Source organism: Musca domestica, unplaced genomic scaffold (genome assembly GCF_030504385.1).
Source record: "Musca domestica strain aabys unplaced genomic scaffold, Musca_domestica.polishedcontigs.V.1.1 1, whole genome shotgun sequence".
Taxonomy (NCBI): Eukaryota; Metazoa; Arthropoda; class Insecta; order Diptera; family Muscidae; genus Musca; species Musca domestica.
In genome coordinates, this window is record NW_026712114.1 from 48,320,992 (window position 1) to 48,343,216 (window position 22,225).

The 22,225-nt window shown below is 35.4% G+C and overlaps 2 protein-coding genes across 3 annotated transcripts; both read right to left on the reverse strand.

Annotated features, from left to right (window-relative positions):
* Positions 1–1,802: 1,802 nt before the first annotated feature.
* LOC101888690 (uncharacterized) lies at positions 1,803–3,083 on the reverse strand. The gene is made up of 4 exons (XM_011298023.3): positions 2,887–3,083; positions 2,724–2,832; positions 2,335–2,655; positions 1,803–2,244 (listed from the first exon to the last, which is right to left on the reverse strand). The coding sequence occupies exons 2-4, from the start codon at positions 2,775–2,777 to the stop codon at positions 1,864–1,866; spliced, it is 756 nt and encodes a 251-aa protein (XP_011296325.2). The 5' UTR covers positions 2,778–2,832; positions 2,887–3,083; the 3' UTR covers positions 1,803–1,863.
* Positions 3,084–8,621: 5,538 nt separating this feature from the next.
* Positions 8,622–9,402, reverse strand: LOC101901561 (uncharacterized). Of its 2 annotated transcripts, none has more exons than XM_005176907.4 (2): positions 9,245–9,402; positions 8,622–9,170 (listed from the first exon to the last, which is right to left on the reverse strand). In XM_005176907.4, the coding sequence occupies exons 1-2, from the start codon at positions 9,287–9,289 to the stop codon at positions 8,766–8,768; spliced, it is 450 nt and encodes a 149-aa protein (XP_005176964.1). In that variant the 5' UTR covers positions 9,290–9,402; the 3' UTR covers positions 8,622–8,765. The 2 variants fall into 2 exon arrangements, with proteins under 2 accessions (XP_005176964.1, XP_005176965.1); XM_005176908.4 differs by having other exon boundaries at positions 8,622–9,167; positions 9,245–9,380.
* Positions 9,403–22,225: the final 12,823 nt, after the last annotated feature.

Genomic DNA, 22,225 nt, shown 5'->3' on the forward strand with positions numbered 1-22,225 from the left:
CCAAGGCTTTAATACACCATCCAGAATATTTCCGCGATAATATTCGCCATTGTTTCTGATGCCACGGTCGATTAATACTAGCGGAAAGCGACCATCGGCTGTTATGGCGACCCACACCATCACCATGGCCGACGTTTGAGTTCTGGTGGCCAACTGAAGGTGCACATTTTCAGCTTATCTCTTTGACAAGTAAAGACGATCATTACAACGACGATCATTACATTACATTTACAAACTACTGGACAACGAATGTTTTCTCATCGGAGAAAACCGAATTTGACAGTTCACCACTTTCGACCAAGCGAAGCAACTCTTTAGCTCTTTTGAGTCTATTTTCTTTCTGTTGTGGTGTAAGTTCTTGTACCCTTTGGAATATCAATGGCTTTACCCCGATCTCAATTTTTAATATTTGTCGAATGAAATATTGCGAAATATGTCCAGCTCATGAGCCATTTTTCGGTCACTGCGACGCGGGTTTCGATTAAGTCGCTTTTTACTTTTCGAACCATGTCTGCTGATGTTGCTGTTTTTTCCGTCCGTTTCTTTCGTCGTCGCCGGTTACGCTACCAGTATCACGGAAACGAGCGATGGTACGAGACACAAAAGATGTATTCACATTTAAATCCTGGAATGCTCTAATGATAGCCACTTGTGGTTTTCCAGCCAAATATAAAGTAATCACACTATGACCCTTGAATTCCATCACGAATAACTTTTTTTCTGGAAAATTCTCACCAAAATGATTTTGTACACTTGTAAACAATATTATGAGCTGTCACTGGAATAATTTTAACTGTCGGACAAGTGGCTTAGAAATGACAGCAGTCGGGAGTTGGTTGCAATTTTTTCATCTCACCCTGTAAATATTACTCCGTAAGATTGCAACCAAAAATAAATGAAAAGAGTGTTATATCTGGGAAGAGATCGAGATCGCTGATCTCGATAGCTAAATCAGACCTAAATTTTCACAGAACACTGTGACAAAAAGTTCAAGACTTCATCCTTTTTCTCTCCATTGTTTCCCTCTTTCTCTTTTTTTTTTCTTAAATTTAGAATGAACACAATGGACTAGCAGGTCTCTGAATGTATTAGCTTTTACAAAAGAACTGTGCATCTTTTCAAGCACTCTCATAAAATGTGAAATAAGTGTTCGATTTTTTAAAACTTCGCATATTCCAATTGACAAATATTGACAACATTCGCTGGTACAAGAATATGTGATACCTTGTTACACTCCTTCTGGTATCTTTTATGAAACGGCTTGGTTAATTAATTTTTACTACGTTCGTCGAAATGTACACTTTGCATGGGAAAAACTTTTAGAAAGGGGAAAGTACAAAAACCTAAAAAAATAATTTTTTCAGATTTAATCCGAATATTTCCGCTGTAGTTTGTAACTTTTCATTTGCTCCAATTCTTAAACCCAAACAATTGTAGTTTGAAAATGAAATTTTCGTTGAATTCGAATTATTTGATTTGAAATCAGAATTCTTTCATATTTAAATCGAATTTTTTTTATCTGAAATTCGAATTATTCCAATTGTGCAAAGAGTTAATTAAACAAATAGAGGAATTCGAACTTCAATGAAAAAAAAATAATTAAAAATTGAGTACATTTGAATTTCAAATTAATTAATTTGAATATAAGATGGAATGAAAGGAATTACAAAGGCAGCTCCTGAATTTCAATTGAAATATTACGAATTGCATTTGAAAAATTTGTTTTAAATGTATCTCCTGTTTTTCTGTTTTTCGACTATGGTTTTAAATACGTTTGAAATACTATTTTAATTATTTCAACTTTTTATTTTATATTTATTAAGAATATCAATTTCTCTATTTTTAACACATTGTCATCATTTCTCATTTTTTTAATTCCTCCTTGGCAATACTAGCCATGGCATAACATGTAAATTCTCTATACATCCATGCACAAATATTGCGATTACGTTTCACAGCCATAGCTTCACAGGCACTGGTATTGGCATTCTCCACAGATATATTTAATTTTGTATTCAAACCTCGAATATCCCACTTGTGCAAGCGATGATTAAATAATTGCAATTTATCCAAAAAACAACGCGAATAACAGGGGATGGGCTCTTTAACGGGGAAGCGGCTGTACTCACCGAAAAGTTGCCATTCCGAACGATCAAATCGATGCAAGCAATCCTTCATGGCCAGCTTGGCATCCATATCAATGTTGTCCATGCCATCAATTACAACGAACGGATCATTTTCAAGCTAATTCAAAGGAATTTTAATTTAAATAACTCAATTGCCTGTTCAATCGCCAGTTCGAGTGAAAACCGCACAACTTGTTCGAATACTTACATTGACCAGGCAATGGAAACCTTTGTAGGCAGTTTCACACTTATCCTTGCCCTCGGAAAATTTGGGTTTGCACACTTCATAGACGGAAGCGCCAAATTTGTCGATAACTTTTTGCTCGCTGAAGCCGTCAGTTTCATTGTAGAAGTCAAACATGTCGGCGAGATAACAGTTCGTGAAGCAGGGCAATTCCTCATAGTCGATGGACCAGTCTTTGAAACGTTTCAAACGTTCGGCATTTTCATAGGAGGGGCCTCCATAACGTTCCAAACATTTGCCCAAAACATAACCCTCGTGTTTATTTATGTCAGCCGCCACCAAATGCTGTAAGTTAGATATTTTACGCAAATATTAAAAAACGCAGACAGATTTAATCTTTGTTGGATATGAACCTGGCATAATAATATAAAGAGCACGATGCTGAGTACTGATTGACACGATTTCATTTTGCCGTTTTTCCCGCCGTCAATGCTTGCTGCCTATTAGGAATTCTACCTAAAACTGACGAAAAACTTTTAGTTTGAGTACCGTTTTTTCGGTAATTTGATTTCAGACCTTAATATTGACAAATCTGTTTTAATCTGTTTAGCCCATATACTACATACTCGTACATATGTATACCGTGAGCAAATTGAGTACCCTTTTTTAGGTACATAAAAATAATATTATTTTGAATTTTTTATTTTTTTTTTTTCAGTTAGGCTGATAAGAAATCTATGTTTAGTATTCTACAGATTTCAATGCTTTCGTCTCTCGACGGAATCTGCCATTTGTGGAATAAACAAACATCATTAACTATTGTCAAGTTCATTTACATGCGAAGATGTACTCAGCTTTGTTTTCGAAGATAATGACAAGGTTTTTTAATATTATTATTATTATTATTATTATTATTATTATTATTATTATTATTATTATTTTTTGTAAGACACTTGTAAATATTTTTCTTCTTAATCAGTGAGAGAATATCCGTACATTTTTAAATAGATTCTTTAATCTTCAAAATGGCACTTGACGCATGCTATAAATGAAATAAATAATTTTATATGACATCTGTCTGCAATTTTAGCAAATAAATAGGAGAGGAAATTCATGGCTCAAATATAGGTCCAATGATTCTCCTACATCGTTTCTTGCATTAATATGTTGCCATTTGAGGACAAAAAGTAGTTTGTCTCGATTCAACAAATAAAAATAAACTATATCAGGGCGATGTAGTTTAATATGAATTTAACTAGAGTTAAATGTAGTAATAAGTAAAGGTAGGAAACTCAAAGCCCAAAATAAAATTAGAAGATAGTAATATTCCCAGATTCGATAAATTATCAGCCAAATTCTCGGTAGTAGTTATATTTGTATTCCTATATCAATATCGAACAGTAAAGTGATACCCTACACCACTATGCATATTTAGCAAAGCTATCCGTTACAAATAAACTGGTTATTGATGTGAAGTAAACCCTACCATTTATGAACCTTTTTTGAATGCGTATTATAACTTCAAAGCAGTTGTAATTTGAAATTAGAGGGATTTGAAATCGGACAAAACCCTACACGGGAGCATGCCAAATTGCTAGATATACTTCAAGACTGAACTTGGCAGTGTGTGCTAACATTCATTTGATTCGGCACTATATATGGCAGCTATATCCAAATCTGATCCGATTATCAACAATATCAATGGGGTTCGTCCTTGGGCCAAATAAATGATTTGTTGAAATTTGCATCGCAATCAGACAATAAATGGGAACTGTACTTTGTTTACAAAAATACATGAAGAGACGGACGGACAGGCATAAATCGACTCAGAATGTCATTCTATGAAGATTATCATAAGGAACTATATTTACATTTCGTTTCCTTTTGCATGTTACAAAGAGAAAAATAATACCTTATATAACACATTACATTTATTAACCAAAATCGAGATTAGGGAGGGATTTCTGTGTCCCAAATGCAACAATATGTCGCAAATTTTTTCCAGCACAGTTTAGCGTATACAGAATTTATTTATTAAATGTATCTTTCAAATCAGGAACAAGCTATGTGTTACTAGTATTCACAAATCGAATACTTACATCGAAACACACTCACATGGCTATAACTACTGTCCTGAAAAGATTTTGTCCCAGGAGCCTTCCAAAGTTTCAAATTTTAACCTATTATGATGAACAGAGAATAATTTCACATATTTGCATATTCAACATTTTAATACAGGGTTGCCATATTCCACGGACCTTTGGGCCCATTCCAATCGACGAGGCTTGTCCGCAGGCAACATTCTTTGCGTCGATTTAGTTTTGTATGGGAACAAATGCAAATCAATGCGAATAATCCGTTGTAAAGTGGACCGAGCCATGCCCAACTGCTGAGAACGGCGTTTTTGGGATGTTCTTGGGGACCTCTCAACACTGGCTCGTACGGCAGCGATATTCTCGGCCGATGTCCTTGGTCGACTTTTATATGGCCTCTTCGGATTAGAAGGAGCCTTACCAGTCGAAAATTTTTCGTATAAACGCTTAATGGTGTTCTTAGAAGGCGCACTTCTCACATTTTTTAATGTTTTAAAAGCACGTTGAGTTTTCACAATTGACTTTTTCTGTTGAATGTAAATTTCAATTATTTCAGAGCGCTCGCGTGGCGTGTATTGGTTCATGGTAAAAATCTGCTTGGACTGACGCTTCAAACGCGGTATGTCATTAAGCGATGTGACATCTCTGTCAAAAGTTATGGCGTTGCCAGATGGGTCCGTCGAATATGGGCAACCCTGTACTTCTTAGGAGATAAACCAGATGGCATGTGACAATATAGTATATTCTTGCACCTGATCGGTATTTGGGGATCTAAACTTTACCAAGAATTTTATAACTACCGCTACATGGCTACAGAGTAAATATATCACATAGTCCAAATTGTCTCTTGGAATTAACAGTTTTAGACCAGATCTCTTTCAACGAAATCCATTTTAAGGAATTAAGGGATGATCCGGCCATGCCCCTCAGTCTGTCAATAAACACGATAAATCGCAAAGGAAGTGTCCGATTTATCTAAACTTAGTTCAAAATATGACAAAAATAGAAATAAATAAATAAATAGATATTTAAAATGTCCAAAGAAAGAATATTCACTTTTTCAGCCTATTTTTGAGCATTTCTAAGGATTTATCCTTTTCTGTAAGGAAGCCATTGCGAATTGATGAGTATGGCAAAAATCAGTCCAGCAATTCATGACTAGATATGATAAGACCAGTAACTAACATTATTTTTATACCCTACAACACTATGTGTTGGGGGTATTTTAAGTTTGATTGGGCCAGAATTTATGTAACACCTCGAAATATTGGATTCCCTTATAGGAAAGTATGTATAGATCTTCCTAGCTCGCCGAGCTGAGTCGATCTAGCCGTCCGTCCGTCTGTCCATGTTAATTTGTAATCACTCTATAGGTCGCAATTATGGTCTGATCTTCACGAAATTTAAAATGGAGGTGGGGTTAGGGTCAGAATAGAAGCCTATTTCTTTTGAAGATGATCGCCAAATGTTTAGGGGTTGAAATGGACCAAATATTGAAGAAATATCGGATTTTGCAGTAGCTATACAGGTCGCAATTATAGACCAATCGACGCGGAATTTCGTATGTAGCTAGAGTTTAGGGCGGGGAAGAAGCCTCCCAATTAGGGTGGTCATCGGATAATATTTAGCGGGTAAAATAGACCATATCTTTTGTGTTGAAAAAATTCAACATTTTTCATTAAACCGCGAATATTTTAAATCCCGGCGAAATCAAGAAGCCATGAACCTTGTCATGGTTCTGACCTTTACATTGATGTTAACATCCAACAAATCGGATATGTAGCAAAATATGTGCGATATATATGTCTATCAAAGAAGATATGCTTGAAAGATCTGAACGGCTGAACTGATTTCGACAGTTCTCATTAATTCAGAATGGCCCCTTGACAGGAAAGAAAAAACGTCTAAAAAATCGCATAAAAATATCTCTCTAAAGATGAAAATATTGATTTTGTAATATTTTCTCATATTTTTTCAATTTTGACATATTTTTGGCATATTTTCATTTTGAATTAAACATTTGGTAATATTTCTACAGCTAACAAAACTAAGTAGTTAGGATATCAGGATATCATATACAGATCGCATTTATGGCCCGATCCTTACGAAATTTTGCATGGGGATAAGATAAGGGTCAGAATAGGGGGATAAGATAAGGCTCTTTTTGGAGATGATCGCCATATATTTAGGGGTTGAAATGGACCAAAAAAACTGCAAAATTGTCAGCAGGTCGTAATTATCGCCCGATCCTCACGCACATTTGAATGGGGGTTACCGGACATTGCAAAAGCCAAGCAGTTTTGGATGGCCATCCAAAAATATTCAATGTGTGAAGGAGTTTGCCAACTTTTGTAGACAAAATACGAAAATGTCCATTCCAGTGACTTTTTGGAGAATTCACAAATACAGGAAAGACGCACTTCTGACTATTTCGTTAACGCTGATTTCGTTGAAAAATATAGTCAAATGTCTGTATCTCATATAGATGCGTTTCAGTCAAAAACCAATAATAAATGTTAATCTTTTGCCACTTCTGAGAGAATATAGGTCTTTGGGAAATATTGGTTCCAGATCTAGGAAGACCATTTACGTGCAACATCTTCCAATAAATTGGAAATGAGCAAATTAGTTAAAGTTGCTATTATTCGAAAATTAGAGAACGAAACCTGATAGTTTTCTTTTATTATTTATCAATATATCTTGTGGAATTCTTTCCAGTATCTCGCCTATATAAACTGTATCGTTTATTATCGTGTTGTAGGGTATTCAACGGTCGACCCCGCTCGACTGTAGCCTTTGCTTACTTGTTTTTACTTATAGATTGTTACTATTTTGCTATATATCCGATATCTTGGCTATCAGCATCAAAGTAACGGTCAAAAGTGACCTTTTCATGTATCTGTGATTTCGCCGGGGCTAAAAATATTCGCGGATAACAAAAACATAAAAGTTAGGTCTATTTTACGCTCGTAACATTATACTCAAGTTGGTAGACTTCTGTCTTGCCATAAATCCGTTCCACATGCCATTTTTGTGATTGCTCAATAATTGTGGCCTGTAGAGCAGCTGCAAAATCAGTAAATTTTTAGATTTTTGCTTTATTCCAACCCTAAATATTTTGGGATCGTGTCTCCAAAAACAGTAGGCTTCTGCTCTGACCTAAAGCTAAATCGACTCAGCTGAACGAGATAGGAAGATCCATACATAACATCGTTGGTCCAGGACCAATATTTCGAGGTGTTACATATCAAACTTATTGAAGATATAGTGTTGTAGGGTATAGAATCCAACAATGGATATAAGCTTATTGTTAAACAATTATTAACGAAATAATTATTGATAACTAGACAAAATGGTCGGAAACTGGTGTTCATCAGCTATTACTTCCAACTAGCTGGGCTCCTCGCAAGGGGTTTGACACCTCATGGTGTTAAATCTACAAACTGGAGTTACCGAAGAGTTCTTAATACCTCTACTAACATATGACCACCTGTCTTATATGTGTTTTTTACTGTTGCTTACCGCAGGATTACATAACGTTCTTCACCATGCAGTGTGTATTTAATTTCAAATCAAAATATTCCGAGTTCAACACCAGCAGCGGATAAAGTAAAAAGGTGAACGATATAGAAGTGTAGGACGAAACGAAATAATGGAACCAAATTGGAGTTGACTGAAGTTATGTCGTCTTTAAAATGGAGTACCACAATAATTTTCATGATGACTTGAAAGATTGACTCACGGCGATCTGTCCTTGATATACTAACTTAGGCCTTTACCCCAAAAGAAAATGTCCCCCAGACTGTTAACTCGATTTGGTGTCACAGTGATATAAGTGTATAACAACAATAATGTAGCTCCTACCGTGAATTCTCAATCTTTGGTAAAAAAAAGATGAACATTTTTGTAGGAAGTCTGATTATTTCCTTTGCTTGGGAATGTTTTGATTAAAACTACAACCTTCGAGAATTAACCAAAACTCTTTAAATATCCTTTGACCCCGTATAGAAGTCGATTCCTCAACTAGGACACAAAAGAAAAATAAAAAGTATTAGCCTCTTTAACAGGAACAGGATTGAAATATATTTCTTCTAAAATATCTTGTATATAGACCAATGCAGTTTGAAATTCAACTCCGTCTATAAAAATGTTAATTTTACTAATCCAATCACGAGGAATGCAATATTATCGAATTAAATACCAGTAAATAATTTTAAGTTCTATTAATTTTGTTAAATTTTTATTTCTCTTGTAAAAAATTTTTAAAACAAAATTATCACAATATTCATATCAATTCCAATTTTTTTATATAATTACCTATATTCTCAATTTAATATAATTCACAGCCCGTTGGGAATTGGCTTAGTTATCTTTTTGTGTTCCAAGAACAGCACGGACAACATGACGATTGATTGGCAACCAGCAGGAGAAGACACGATGGGCAAAAGTGCAAACATCCGATTCCCATTCATTGTGATCGATACATTTCTCCAAGCCATGTTGAACGGAACTCAAATATTGGGTATTGTTGCGGGTGTACTGCTTGTAGATGGCCTTCTCATCGAATCCTTTCTTTTCGGTGAAAATACCCATTTTCTCCACCCAACATTTGATGTAGCATTTGGTGCGTTTGTGGTCGGGGAAGTTGTACTGCAAATATTGTTCATAGATCTCATCGGGAACATTGTATTCTTCACGACACTCTTCATGGGCCTTCAAGGCGTCCTCGGGAGTGCGAGGCTCGAATTTTGCAGCAGCAAAGGCCTGCTTTGAATAATAAAAACGTTTCATCGTATTAAAAAAGGTATCCCAAAGATTTATTATGCAATCGCAAAACTTACCAAAGCCAAGCCACAAACCAAAAGACACACCAATTGAAATTTCATTTTTGCGAGAATGGATGTTTATTTCTCCACGTCTTGAGATAAACTGAACTGTTGGGCTGTTGAATTTTTTCGATATAAAACTATTGTCTCTTTTTTCCAGAAATTGATATTAATACCGGTTTCTTGTGTCTTTTATGTCTCCATGCAAATGGTCCGGTCGACTCCAAGACTGGTTATAAACTTGCATAATATGGAACACAAAGCAAACATGAATGACAGTTTATGCGGTGGGGCAAGAAGTTTGGTATTTGACGTATGTCTTGTTACCTAGTCAAGGTGCCACCGTACAGCATTGCCATTAAATATCACCGACTTACCGAGGAGGTGGAAAGTGCCAGAAGATGTTTAATTGTCTTTAATTAGTTAACGCTCAAATGTCAACATAAATTCATATGGCACAACAAATGATTTACTAATCTCAAATACTAAATGTAAACAAATGGCACAGTGTCTCAAAGAAATAACGATGCTATAGAGTATTAACATTTTGAAAATATGGTGAAATTTTGAGAAACCCTAATAAAATACGGTGTCGGGAGATATACAGAATATTTCATCTAATCCAAGGCTAATTCAAAAATTACGATTACGATTAAACGAAATGGAATACCCGTTTATTACTCATTATGGTAATTATTTTTTTTTACAATTTTGACTTATTGATGGGTAGGAACCTGAAGGAGTGGACCGATTTTGCCCAATCAACGATCTTGATCTGAATTTGGTAAGTTGTACTAGCTTAGGACCAAATCGGGTACTGCCTTTAAAAGTTATCGTGCGCACAGACTGAAAGATCGATATACATCGCTAGATAGAGCATACATGTCTTGAAACGAATTTTTATCGTAACAAACGATTTATACCCTGAGAGTATAATAACAAAACAAACGATATTAGGGGCAATCACTAGCATTAAGAACAGTGTGAAGGTAACAACGGACTAAAGGACATTTATTAGTGTAGTCATTTGATTTGTTTAAACAAAGATTTATTGTTTGGTATGCTCTTTTGGGGATCTGACTTTGTCTCTGGAAATATTCAAAGACGACCGTATATGCACATACATATCCGTACTTAATTGATACAAGCTTTGTGCATCGTAATATATATTTTTTAATCAAATTAAAGTCGCGTTCAAAGATAGGAAAATCGGACCAATTATTCATTTATTAAAAAAACAAATTGAATCACCTGAAAACATCGTAGGTGGTATTATATTTTGTTGATACTTCGCAGGTATCAATAAAGTGACATTTGGAGGAGATCAATAAAGTGACATTTGGAGGAATTTTCAAAAAAAAAATATTTTTTAATAAGTAAAAAAGCTGTAAGTTCGGCCGGACCGAACTTTGAAATATCTACACCATTTGGTACAAATATAAAAATTTTCAAAAAAAAAAAAAATCCGTTAAAAATTCTATTAAAATCTATACGATGACGTGGACCTGTATACGCAATTTTTGTCAAAAGCTATTACAATATTCAAATGCGAAACTTGAAAAAAAAAAAACTGTTTATAATGTAGCTAAATTAATCAAAATACCGAATATAGGGTGGTATCATCGGGGTTATAAAGCGAGGGCCTGCACAGACAATTTTCTGTAATAGGCTGTAGTATCAATAACGAACTTCAAATACCAAAATTGAAACAATCCCGGTAAACAATTTCGCTAAAATCATAAAAAATACCGAATATCGGGGGTACCATTATATGGGAGCTATACGAAGACCTGAACCTGCACAGAATTTTCTATCATAGGCTGTAGTATTCATAACAAACTTCAAATACAAAATTTGAAATAGTTCCGGTAAATAATGTCTCTTAAATCATCAAAATACTCAATATCGGGAGGTACCGTTATATGGGGGCTATACGAGGACGTGGACCCACATGGCTCATTTTCTATCTTAGGATGTAGTATCAATAACGAACTTCAAATACCAAAATTGAAACAATTCCGGTAAATAATCAAAATATCCCATATCGGAAGGTACCGTTATATGAGGGGTATACGAAGACGTGGACCTACATAGCCCATTTTTTGTTTTATTCTGTAATATCTATTACGAACTTCAAGTACCAATTTTGAAACAATTCCGGTAAATAATGTCGCTAAAATCATCAGAATATCGCATATCGGAAGGTACCGTTATATGGGGGGTATACGAAGACGTGGACCTACATAGCCCATTTTCAATACCAAAAGTCCTGCAGACATAATACACATTTGAGTAAAATTTTATCAATCTACTTCATTTCGTTCGGAAGCTAGAATGATTTCCATAGACGGACGGACATTGATAAATCGACATAGAATATTATGCTGATCAACAATATATATACTTTGTGGGGTCTAAAGTGTATATTTCGAGGTGTTACAAACCGAATGACAAACTTAACTATCTTGACAAACTTACTTTTATAACCTCCACCATAGTATGGAGGGTAAATACTATGGTGGAGGGTATAAAAATGCTCTTAAATCATAAAAATGCCGAAATGTCATAGGCCATTACGATATTCAAATACGAAAGTTGAAACAATTCCTGTGAATAATGTCGCTAAAATCATCAACATACCGTGTATAGGGAGTTACAATTATAGAGTTGCTTTGCTTGGCCTAGTGGTGAACAGCCGAATTTCGCTTTCTACGCTGAGAAAACATTCGTTGTCCAGCAGTTTGCTAAATTATCGTGTTTACTTGCCAAAAAGGTCAACTTAAAATGTGCACCTTCGGTTGGCCAGCAGAACTCAAGCGCCGGCCATGGTGATGGTGTGGGCCGCCATAACAGCCGATGGACGCTCTCCGCTAGTATTGATCGACCGCGGCATCAGAATAAATGCCGAATATTATCGCAAAAATATTCTGGATGGTGTATTAAAGCCTTGGGTACGTAAACATTTTGGCCGCAGACCCTGGATATTCCAATAGGACTCAGCACCATCGTACTCAGCACGCGCCACCCAAAAATGGTTACATAAGGAGTTTCCTCGCTTCATTTCCAGCGCACAATGGCCACCAATGGTATCCGGGGATTCCAATCTGTTCGACTATTCTGTCTGAAGTATTTTGGAAAGCAAGGTTGGCACTAAACAAGTAAAAAAACATTAAGTTCGGCCGGGCCAAACTTTTAATACCCTCCACCTTAGGGTAAAATAAACATTAGAAGAAATGTGGCAAAAACCATTAAAATGCCGATTATGGGGAGGTACCGTAATATGGGGGCTACACCAAAACGTGGACCTATAATTACAATGATTCGCCACACGAACTAGGACCCATTATGGCCCACAAATACCAATTTTTAGACAAATCAGTGAAAAAATGTGGCAAAAACCATCAAAATACCGAATATCGGGAGGTACCTTTATATGGGGGCTATATCAAATAATGGACCCATGCATGCAATGTTTCGCCACCGAAGCTGGAACCAATTAATACCAACAAATACCAAATTTCAGACAAATTCGTGAAAAAAATGTGGCAAAAATAATCAAATTACCGAATATCGGGAGGTCCCGTTATATGGGGGCTATACCAAAACGTGGACCTATAATTACAATGTTTCGCCACACGAACTAGGACCCATTATAACCCACAAATACCAATTTTTAGGCAAATCAGTGAAAAAATGTGGCAAAAACCATCAAAATACCGAATATCGGGAGGTACCGTTATATGAGGGCTATACCAAATCATGGACCCATACATGCAATGTTTCGCCACCGGAGCTGGAACCCATTATGACCAACAAATACCGATTTTCAGACAAATCCGTGAAAAAATGTTGCAAAAATCATCAAATTACCGAATATCTGGAGGTACCGTTATATGGGGGCTATACCAAATTTTGGACCCATACATGCAATGTTTTGCCACACGCTCAGGGACCTGCTATGACCTACAAATACCAATTTTAAGACAAATCCGTGAAAAAACGTGGCATAAATCATCAAAATACCGAATATCGGGAGGTACCGTTATATGGGGACTATACCAGAACGTGGACCGATATATCTCATTTTCAATACCAACCATCCTAGACACAATGCAAATAGCTCTGCTAAATTTTGGAGCTCTACGTCAAATAATGTGGGCTGTATCGTGATTTCAACAGACAGACAGACGGACAGACAGACAGACAGACAGACAGACGGACATCGTTAAATCGACTTAGAATTTTATGCTGATTATGAATATATATACTTTATGGGGTCTAAGACGAATATTTAAGGATGTTACAAACGGATTGACAAAGTTAATATACCCTCCTTTCCAAGGTGGAGGGTATAAAAATACCAAAGTATCGATCACCTCAAGCAAGCGCATAGCAACATTCGGTAAACTTATCTAAAATTTTATGCTTTTTCCGACATTTTTTGCTTTCCTTCATAAAATGTTTTAAAAAATGTAAAAATTATGGCGGTTGACTTTGTAGCAGTTTTTTTAATCTCACCCATATGGTAAATGGACCTATTTAGAAAATAAAGGAAGTACTATACATTACGCACTTCAAATACAGAATTTAAACAATTCAGTTAGAAATTGTGGCTTAAATCGTCACAATACTGAGTATTGGAAAGCACTATTGTATGGACCGTTTAAGAATTTGATCTGCCTACTGACAAAGTACAGATGTGTCCCAAATTTTAACATAAAATCCCAATTCGTTGAAGAGACAGTATGATTACGAAAGACTGACAGACGGATATCGCTAAATCGAGTCAATTTGACGACGATAACGAATATTTCGAGGGTACACTCCATATTAGACGGCAGTAGATTGAGGTTACGATTTTGTCGTCAAAACGTCTGCTACTTTCTAAATTCATTTCAAACACCAATGACACTCTTCTCACATAAATGAATTTCAAATTAGCTCCCCATGTTTACAAATTATCCTCTTGCCAGACCATGAATTTAATATTTAACGCAATTCCCCGAAATCCCCCTCACACCTATTCAATTGTTTATTATTGATAGCTCTTGTGTTCACAATAAACAAGCTGCCTGTTGTTGTAATGTCTTTGAACTCATCCGCCTAAGATATCCAAATGATTTCGTTACCAATAGCCTTGGACTTGAACGGCCACATTTAATAATAATCCATCAAAAGCAGATTTTACATTAAACAAATACCAGATGTTTATTGTTTAATTGAAACTTCTATGAATTCCACGACTGATTTGAGTTCAACGCATTGGCTCCGTGCTAATCAAACATCAATATTAAGCTTCTTCTTCGCCTGTGTTTTTTGTTTCTTTTTTTTTTTTTTGTCGAAAGTGTTCAATAGTCTCGTTGATTGTTCAAAGGCATTACAGATTCATTCATAGCGGACTTGAGGGCAGTGTACTATTTTGTTTTTTGGCGTTTTCTTGGGTTGGGAGACTGGGAGGAGGAGGCCCAAAAAAGTGTGAGGGTGAAGAGTGACGCTGATGATGAGATGGCTTATGGAAGTGAAATATTTGTTGTTGTACTGCTTGGTTTTTGTGTTCGCTCAAGTGTTGCATGTTAAACAAAATTTACTTTCATTTTCCGCTCGAATTAATTTTGCTACAAATTTAACATATTTGCTTAATGAATTTTTAATGCATAATCTTTTTGTTTCTCTATTTTTTTACAATCTATCCATCCGTTTGCGTTTCCCTGGCATTTTTATACCCTACAACACTATGTGTTGGGGGTATTATAAGTTTGATTGGGCCAGAATTTATGTAACACCTCGAAATATTGGTTTCCCATATAGGAAAGTATATATGGATCTTCCTAGCTCGCCGAGCTGAGTCGATCTAGCTATGTATGTCCGTCCGTCCGTCTGTCCGTCTGTCCGTCTGTCCGTCTGTCCATGTTAATTTGTAATCACTCTACAGGTCGCAATTATGGTCCGATCTTCACGAAATTTAAAATGGAGGTGGAGTTAGTGTCAGAATAGAAGCCTATTTCTTTTGGAGATGATCGCCATATGTTTAGGGGTTGAAATGGACCAAATACTGAAAAAATATCGGATTTTGCAGTAGCTATACAGGTCGCAATTATAGACCAATCGACGCGGAATTTCGTATGTAGCTAGAGTTTAGGGCGGGGAAGAAGCCTACCAATTAGGGTGGTCATCGGATAATATTTAGCGGGTAAAATAGACCATATATTTTGTATTGAAAAAATTCAATATTTTTCATTAAACCTCGAATATTTTAAATCCTGGTGAAATCACGAAGCCATGACAAGGTTACTTCTGACCTTTACATTGATGTTAACATCCAACAAATCGGATATATAGCAAAATATGTGCGATATATATGTCTATCAAAGAAGATATGCTTGAAAGATCTCTTATATGTCGAGAACGGCTGAATTGATTTCGACAGTTCTCATTAATCCAGAATGGCCTCTTGGCAGGAAAGAAAAAACGTCTAAAAAATCGCATAAAAATATCTCTCTAAAGATGAAAATATTGGTTTTGTAACATTTTCTCATATTTTTTCAATTTTGTCATATTTTTGGCATATTTTCATTTTGAATTAAATATTTGGTAATATTTCTACAGCTAACAAAACTAAGTAGTTTGGATATCAGGATATCATATACAGATCGCATTTATGGCCCGATCCTTACGAAATTTTGAATGGGGATAATATGAGGGTCAGAATAGATGCCTACTCTTTTTGGAGATGATCGCCATATATTTAGGGGTTGAAATGGACAAAAAACTGCAAAATTGTCAGCAGGTCGTAATTATCGCCCGATCCTCATGCACATTTGAATGGGAGTTACCGCACATTGCAAAAGCCAAGCAGTTTCGGATGGCCATCCAAAAACATTCAATGTGTGAAATAGTTTGCCAACTTTTGTAGACTAAATACGAAAATGTCCATTCCAGCGACTTTTTGGAGAATTCACAAATACAGAAAAGACGCACTTCTGACTATTTCGTTAACGCTGATTTCGTGGAAGAATATAGTCAAATGCCTGTATCTCATATAGATGCGTTTCTTTCAAAAAGCAATAATAAATATTAATCTTTTGAGAGATTATAGGTCTTTGGGAAATATTGGTTCCAGATCTAGGAAGACCATTTACGTGCAACATCTACCAATAAAATGGAAATGAGCAAATTAGCTTAAGTTGCTATTATTCGAAAATTAGAGAACGAAACCTGGTGGTTTTCGTTTATAATTTGTCACAATATCATGTGGAATTCTTTCGAGTATCTTGCCTATATAAACAGTATCGTTTATTATAGTGTTGTAGGGTATTCAACGGTCGGCCCCGCTCGACTGTAGCCTTTGCTTACTTGTTTAATGTTTAGTTGTTTTTTAATTTTCTTTCAAGTTTATTTTTTTTATTTGTTTTTTTGTTACGTTATTGCCAAAAGGTATTGTTAAAAACAGATGCGGGCCAGATCTACATTTGAATGTTTATACCCTACAACACTATGTGTTGGGGGTATTATAAGTTTGATTGGGCCAGAATTTATGTAACACCTCGAAATATTGGTTTCCCATATAGGAAAGTATATATGGATCTTCCTAGCTCGCCGAGCTGAGTCGATCTAGCTATGTATGTCCGTCCGTCCGTCTGTCCGTCTGTCCATGTTAATTTGTAATCACGCTACAGGTCGCAATTATGGCCCGATCTTCACGAAATTTAGAATGGAGGTGGGGTTAGGGTCAGAATAGAAGCCTATTTCTTTTGGAGATGATCGCCAAATGTTTAGGGGTTGAAATGGACCAAATACTGAAAAAATGTCGGATTTTGCAGTAGCTATACAGGTCGCAAATATAGACCAATCGCATGCAGCTAGAGTTTAGGGCGGGGAAGAAGCCTACCAATTTGGGTGGTCATCGGATAATATTTAGCGTGTAAAATATACCATATATTTTTTGTTGAAAAAATTCAAAATTTTTCATTAAACCGCGAATATTTTAAATCCCGGCGAAATCACAAAGCCATGACAAGGTTACTTCTGATCTTTACATTGATGTTAACATCGAACAAATCGGATATATACCAAAATATGTGCGATATATATGTCTATCAAAGAAGATATGCTTGAAAGATCTCTTATATGTCGAGAACGGCTGAACTGATTTCGACAGTTCTCATTAATTCAGAATGGCCTCTTGGCAGGAAAGAAAAAACGTCTAAAAAATCGCATAAAAATATCTCTCTAAAGATGAAAATATTGATTTTGTAATATTTTCTCATATTTTTTCAATTTTGTCATATTTTTGGCATATTTCCATTTTGAATTAAACATTTGGTAATATTTCTACAGCTAACAAAACTAAGTAGTTAGGATATCAGGATATCATATACAGATCGCATTTATGGCCCGATCCTTACGAAATTTTGCATGGGGATAAGATGAGGGTCAGAATAGAAGCCTACTCTTTTTGGAGATGATCGCCCTATATTTAGGGGTTGAAATGGACCAAAAACTGCAAAATTGTCAGCAGGTCGTAATTATCGCCCGATCCCCTTATGAATGGGGATTACCGGACATTGCAAAAGCCAAGCAGTTTTGGATGGCCATCCAAAAATATTCAATGTGTGAAGGAGTTTGCCATCTTTTGTAGACAAAATACGAAAATGTCCATTCCAGTGACTTTTTGGAGAATTCGCAAATACTGGAAAGACGCACTTCTGACTATTTCATTAACGCTGATTTCGTTGAAGAATATAGTCAAATGTCTGTATCTCATATAGATGCGTTTCAGTCAAACCCCAATAATAAATGTTAATCTTTTGCCACTTCTGAGAGATTATAGGTCTTTGGGAAATATTGGTTCCAGATCTAGGAAGACCATTTTGCTAGGAACACAATTGGAGCGAACGACGAATTTTTTCGCGGCGTATGTTCGTCGTCAAAAATAAAACACATATGTGTATATGGAAGTGCACACAATCACGGCACCGGCGAAAATTTCGTCGGTCGCCGCGAACTCAATTAGCTTTATTTCTATTTCATACGCCGGCGACCGGCGAACAAAACAGTACAAGGTGGCCATACTTGTACGAATTTTATGTGTTTTAGTAAATAAAGTTACTTTTTACTTTAAAATTTGTTATGGTCACTCTACTATCTGTTACTCGTATAAAAAAACATAATTAATTTGTTTATTTATTTGTGTACTTGCGCCTGAGTGAAGATGGATATCAGTGAATTTATAATAGAGAAGATGGACATAAGTGAAATTATAATAGAGAACGTAAAGAATTATGTGTTCTTGTATAATTCATTGTAGTCAACAAATGAGCAAAAAGTAAACAACTTCATCAGCTGTTTTATAATTTCGTCGGTATTGTGTTCCATACGACGAATTTTCGCGGCTCATTTTGTCGCCGCGTAGGGCGAAATTCGTCATTCGCTCCAATTGTGTTCCTAGCATTTAAGTGCAAAATCTACCAATAAATAGGAAATGAGCAAATTAGTTTAAGTTGCTATTAATCGAAAATTAGAGAACGAAACCTGGTGGTTTTCTTTTATTATTTGTCACAATATCTTGTGGAATTCTTTCGAGTATCTCGCCTATATAAACTGTATCGTTTATTATAGTGTTGTAGGGTATTCAACGCTCGACTGTAGCCTTTGCTTACTTGTTTTTTGAATATATTTTTTGAGAAAAGATTTATGACTTTAAAATTTTAACAATTTGATAGACGATGCGGTAACGCAAATTGTTAATTACTCGTGCGGAATGCTAAACATGCACTATTTTTACGAAAGTTTTTTTGTTTACTTAGTAATTGCATTTTTTATACAAATGAAGAAATATCAATTTTGACCCTGATTGGCAAAGATGCCAGAGGATTATGGGTACACATTTTCGATTGTGCATCTGAGCATTTCAAATTAGGCTTCAACTTTAAGATATCCTTTTTTGTTATACGAGCATGAACTTTTTTTCCCTGCTATTAATAACTAAATATTTGCGAACATGTTTCAACATGTATCAATATATTTTATATTCCCACTAAATTTTATACAGGCGGCGCAAAAGTAATCCTCCTATCAAAAAATGCTACAAAATTAACGATTGGCCCAATGCCAGTTCTGTTTTGACAGTTTTGTAGTAAACACATGAGGAATATACTTCAATAAACAATGTTACGCTACACTGCTCCGGAATGCGAAATATTGGTGAGTATTTACTTGCCCAATAATCGGTCGGTGACTTAGGCCCAACGTGATTTTCGTCGCAGATTTCCTGGCCGTCCAACACCTACTGGTGAAGCACTGCGAAAAGAAAAAATGCTGCCAGGCGTGGCAGACCACGAAGATGTGACGTGCCACGCAAACCGAATTTTGGTACCAGATTTGAAGATGTGTGATGAGGCCCATTTCCATCATAGCGGGTACGTAAATAAGCAAAATTTACGCTTCTGGGGCTTCTGGGAAATCCGCGTGTAACCCACGAAGAAGAAAAAAAAAGGTAGCAATTGGTGAGATTTTTTTTTTTTGGAAATTTGTACTTTATAGTTACAACACGTACAGAATGGTACAAAATTGTTAGTGATCGATCGATTAAATGGCGGATTATTTTGTAATTTTAGCCTTAAAGGGATCAAAACTTATTGAACTGTACAAAATGGCTACTGAACGATAGATAATAGTTCAACTGTTGAATATACGAAGGAAAAGAGATCCTAGGCGAGATAAAACGATATTTTTGAAATCGGTATTATAAAGGAACGAAAAGCGATAAAAGATTCAAAATGGTACCAAAAGTTTCTAAAAGGTACAACAACACTTTTATTGAATGGTCAACAATCATACCTTTTGGTACGAAAAAGTACCGATATCCTATAAGGGATATTTTTGAAAAAATGTGCTTAAAGGGGTACGAAAATATCAAAAGGATACAAAACTTTGGAGTTTGTATATCCTAAAATCTTGATGAAGATGCGTGATAAAAATATAGATTAATGGAAATGTCTAAAAGGAACAAAATTGCCTGATCCAGATGAAATTTAGCACAAGTGTTTGTTTGACCCAAGAACGAACTCTAGAAAATTGGAGAAAATCGGTTACACCAAACGTGTAATATTGGCCCAAATAGTATGGAATTTTGCACATACGACCTAATTAAGCTTCGAAATAATAATGTCAAATTTTATCGAAATCGGTTCAGATATAGCTATAGCTCCCATATACATTTTTCATCCGATTTGTTATTTTTGTTCTACTTAGAATACTTTGCGATTTAAAATACCGATGTACGTGTCTTTTGTTTTTAGCTCTGCTTTTATTTTCAATTAGGTTTTTACTATATTTATTGAAAACTTGGAATTTTGTCGCACAGTGTTGCCTATGAAAGTATTTTTGTGTTTTATGGAAAATTAAAAGTCTACAATTTAATTCACCTCATTTCCTTTGAGTATAAACTAAGTGTAACAAAATTAACTCAATGGGTTTAAAATTAAAATTCACTCGATGATGATCTCCTTTGAAAATATCACCAAAATACTTCCTTTGCATGCCATTCAATTCGCTCGAATAACATATTTTTATCACAATTAACGCTATTTGTTACTGCATCTTAATTTCCATCCATGCAGATATCCGATATCACACACAAGTGCTGTGAATTGCTTCATCAATACAATCTCAATCCGTGGCATAGTAATTTTTGACAATTTGCATGACTTTCGTGTGTGATAACGACAACCCATCCAGACCAACTGGAGTCATTCCAAAGGATTTTCAGCAATTCGATTTGGACGTTGATATTTTTTTTACTCTCTTCTCCTCTTTTGCTTTTCGATTACTATAAATGTATGTGTGTATGACCAATGTTGAAAATTCCCAAAACTACCACACATTCATCTATCAATATGTGCATTGCACATATTTGTTGGTGTGTACATACTCATACATGTGCGCAGCAATCCAGCACATACACATATGCCATACGATAGGGTTTTATACTCACGTGTGTCGAATTGGTAAACAAATTTAATAAATTATTCAATTGAATTTATTTATTACCAACCACTCAGTCGAATCAGACTTTTGCATTTGCGTAATTATCGTACAAATACAGCCGTTACTCACTTTTCTCATTGATCAGCCCATACTGACGGACGGATGTATGGGTATATACACACATACCCATACATCCGTCATACATATATGTATGTATGTACATGCATGCAAAGCGTGCAGATGCCTCTATAAATGAAAACATTTCAATAACAATCATATTAAGGAGGTTACATATTTCCGGTAACCGGGTTTCTTATATCCTCCTCCAATGGTGGATATAATAATTGCCTTATTCCATTTACTTGTTTATCAGCTTTTTTAGATTAAATAAAACTATTTGCAATTGAAATGAAACTTTCTGCAGCGGAAATGAAACTTTTGCAGTGGAAATGAAACCTTTTGCAAACGAAATGAAACCTTTTGCAGCGGAATTGAAAACTTTTGCAACCGAAATTAAACTTTTGGCAAATCAAATGAAACTTTTAGATTTATAGAAAGAAACATAACAATACATTGTTATTTTTAGTAGGTTTATAATTAAATCAGCTAATTATTACTAATATATAGGTAAAGAGGAATTTTTATTGACTATTAATATCTATACTTTTTAAACGTTAAAACATATTTTACAGGCACTAGCCCAATTTCCAGGCGAATTGGCGGTACTTTGGGATTTGGGAAGAACAAAATATAAAAAATCGCATAAAAATAAGCTAATAAAATGTGAATATATTACTGTTGCTTTATTTTTTTTTTTTAATTTTTTTGTATACCCTACAACACTATGTGTTGGGGGTATTATAAGTTTGATTGGGCCAAAAATTATGTAACACCTCGAAATATTGGTTTCCCACATAGGAAAGTATATATGGATCTTCCTATCTCGCCAAGCTGCGTCGATCTAGCTATGTATGTCCATCTGTCCATGTTAATTTGTAATCACTCCAC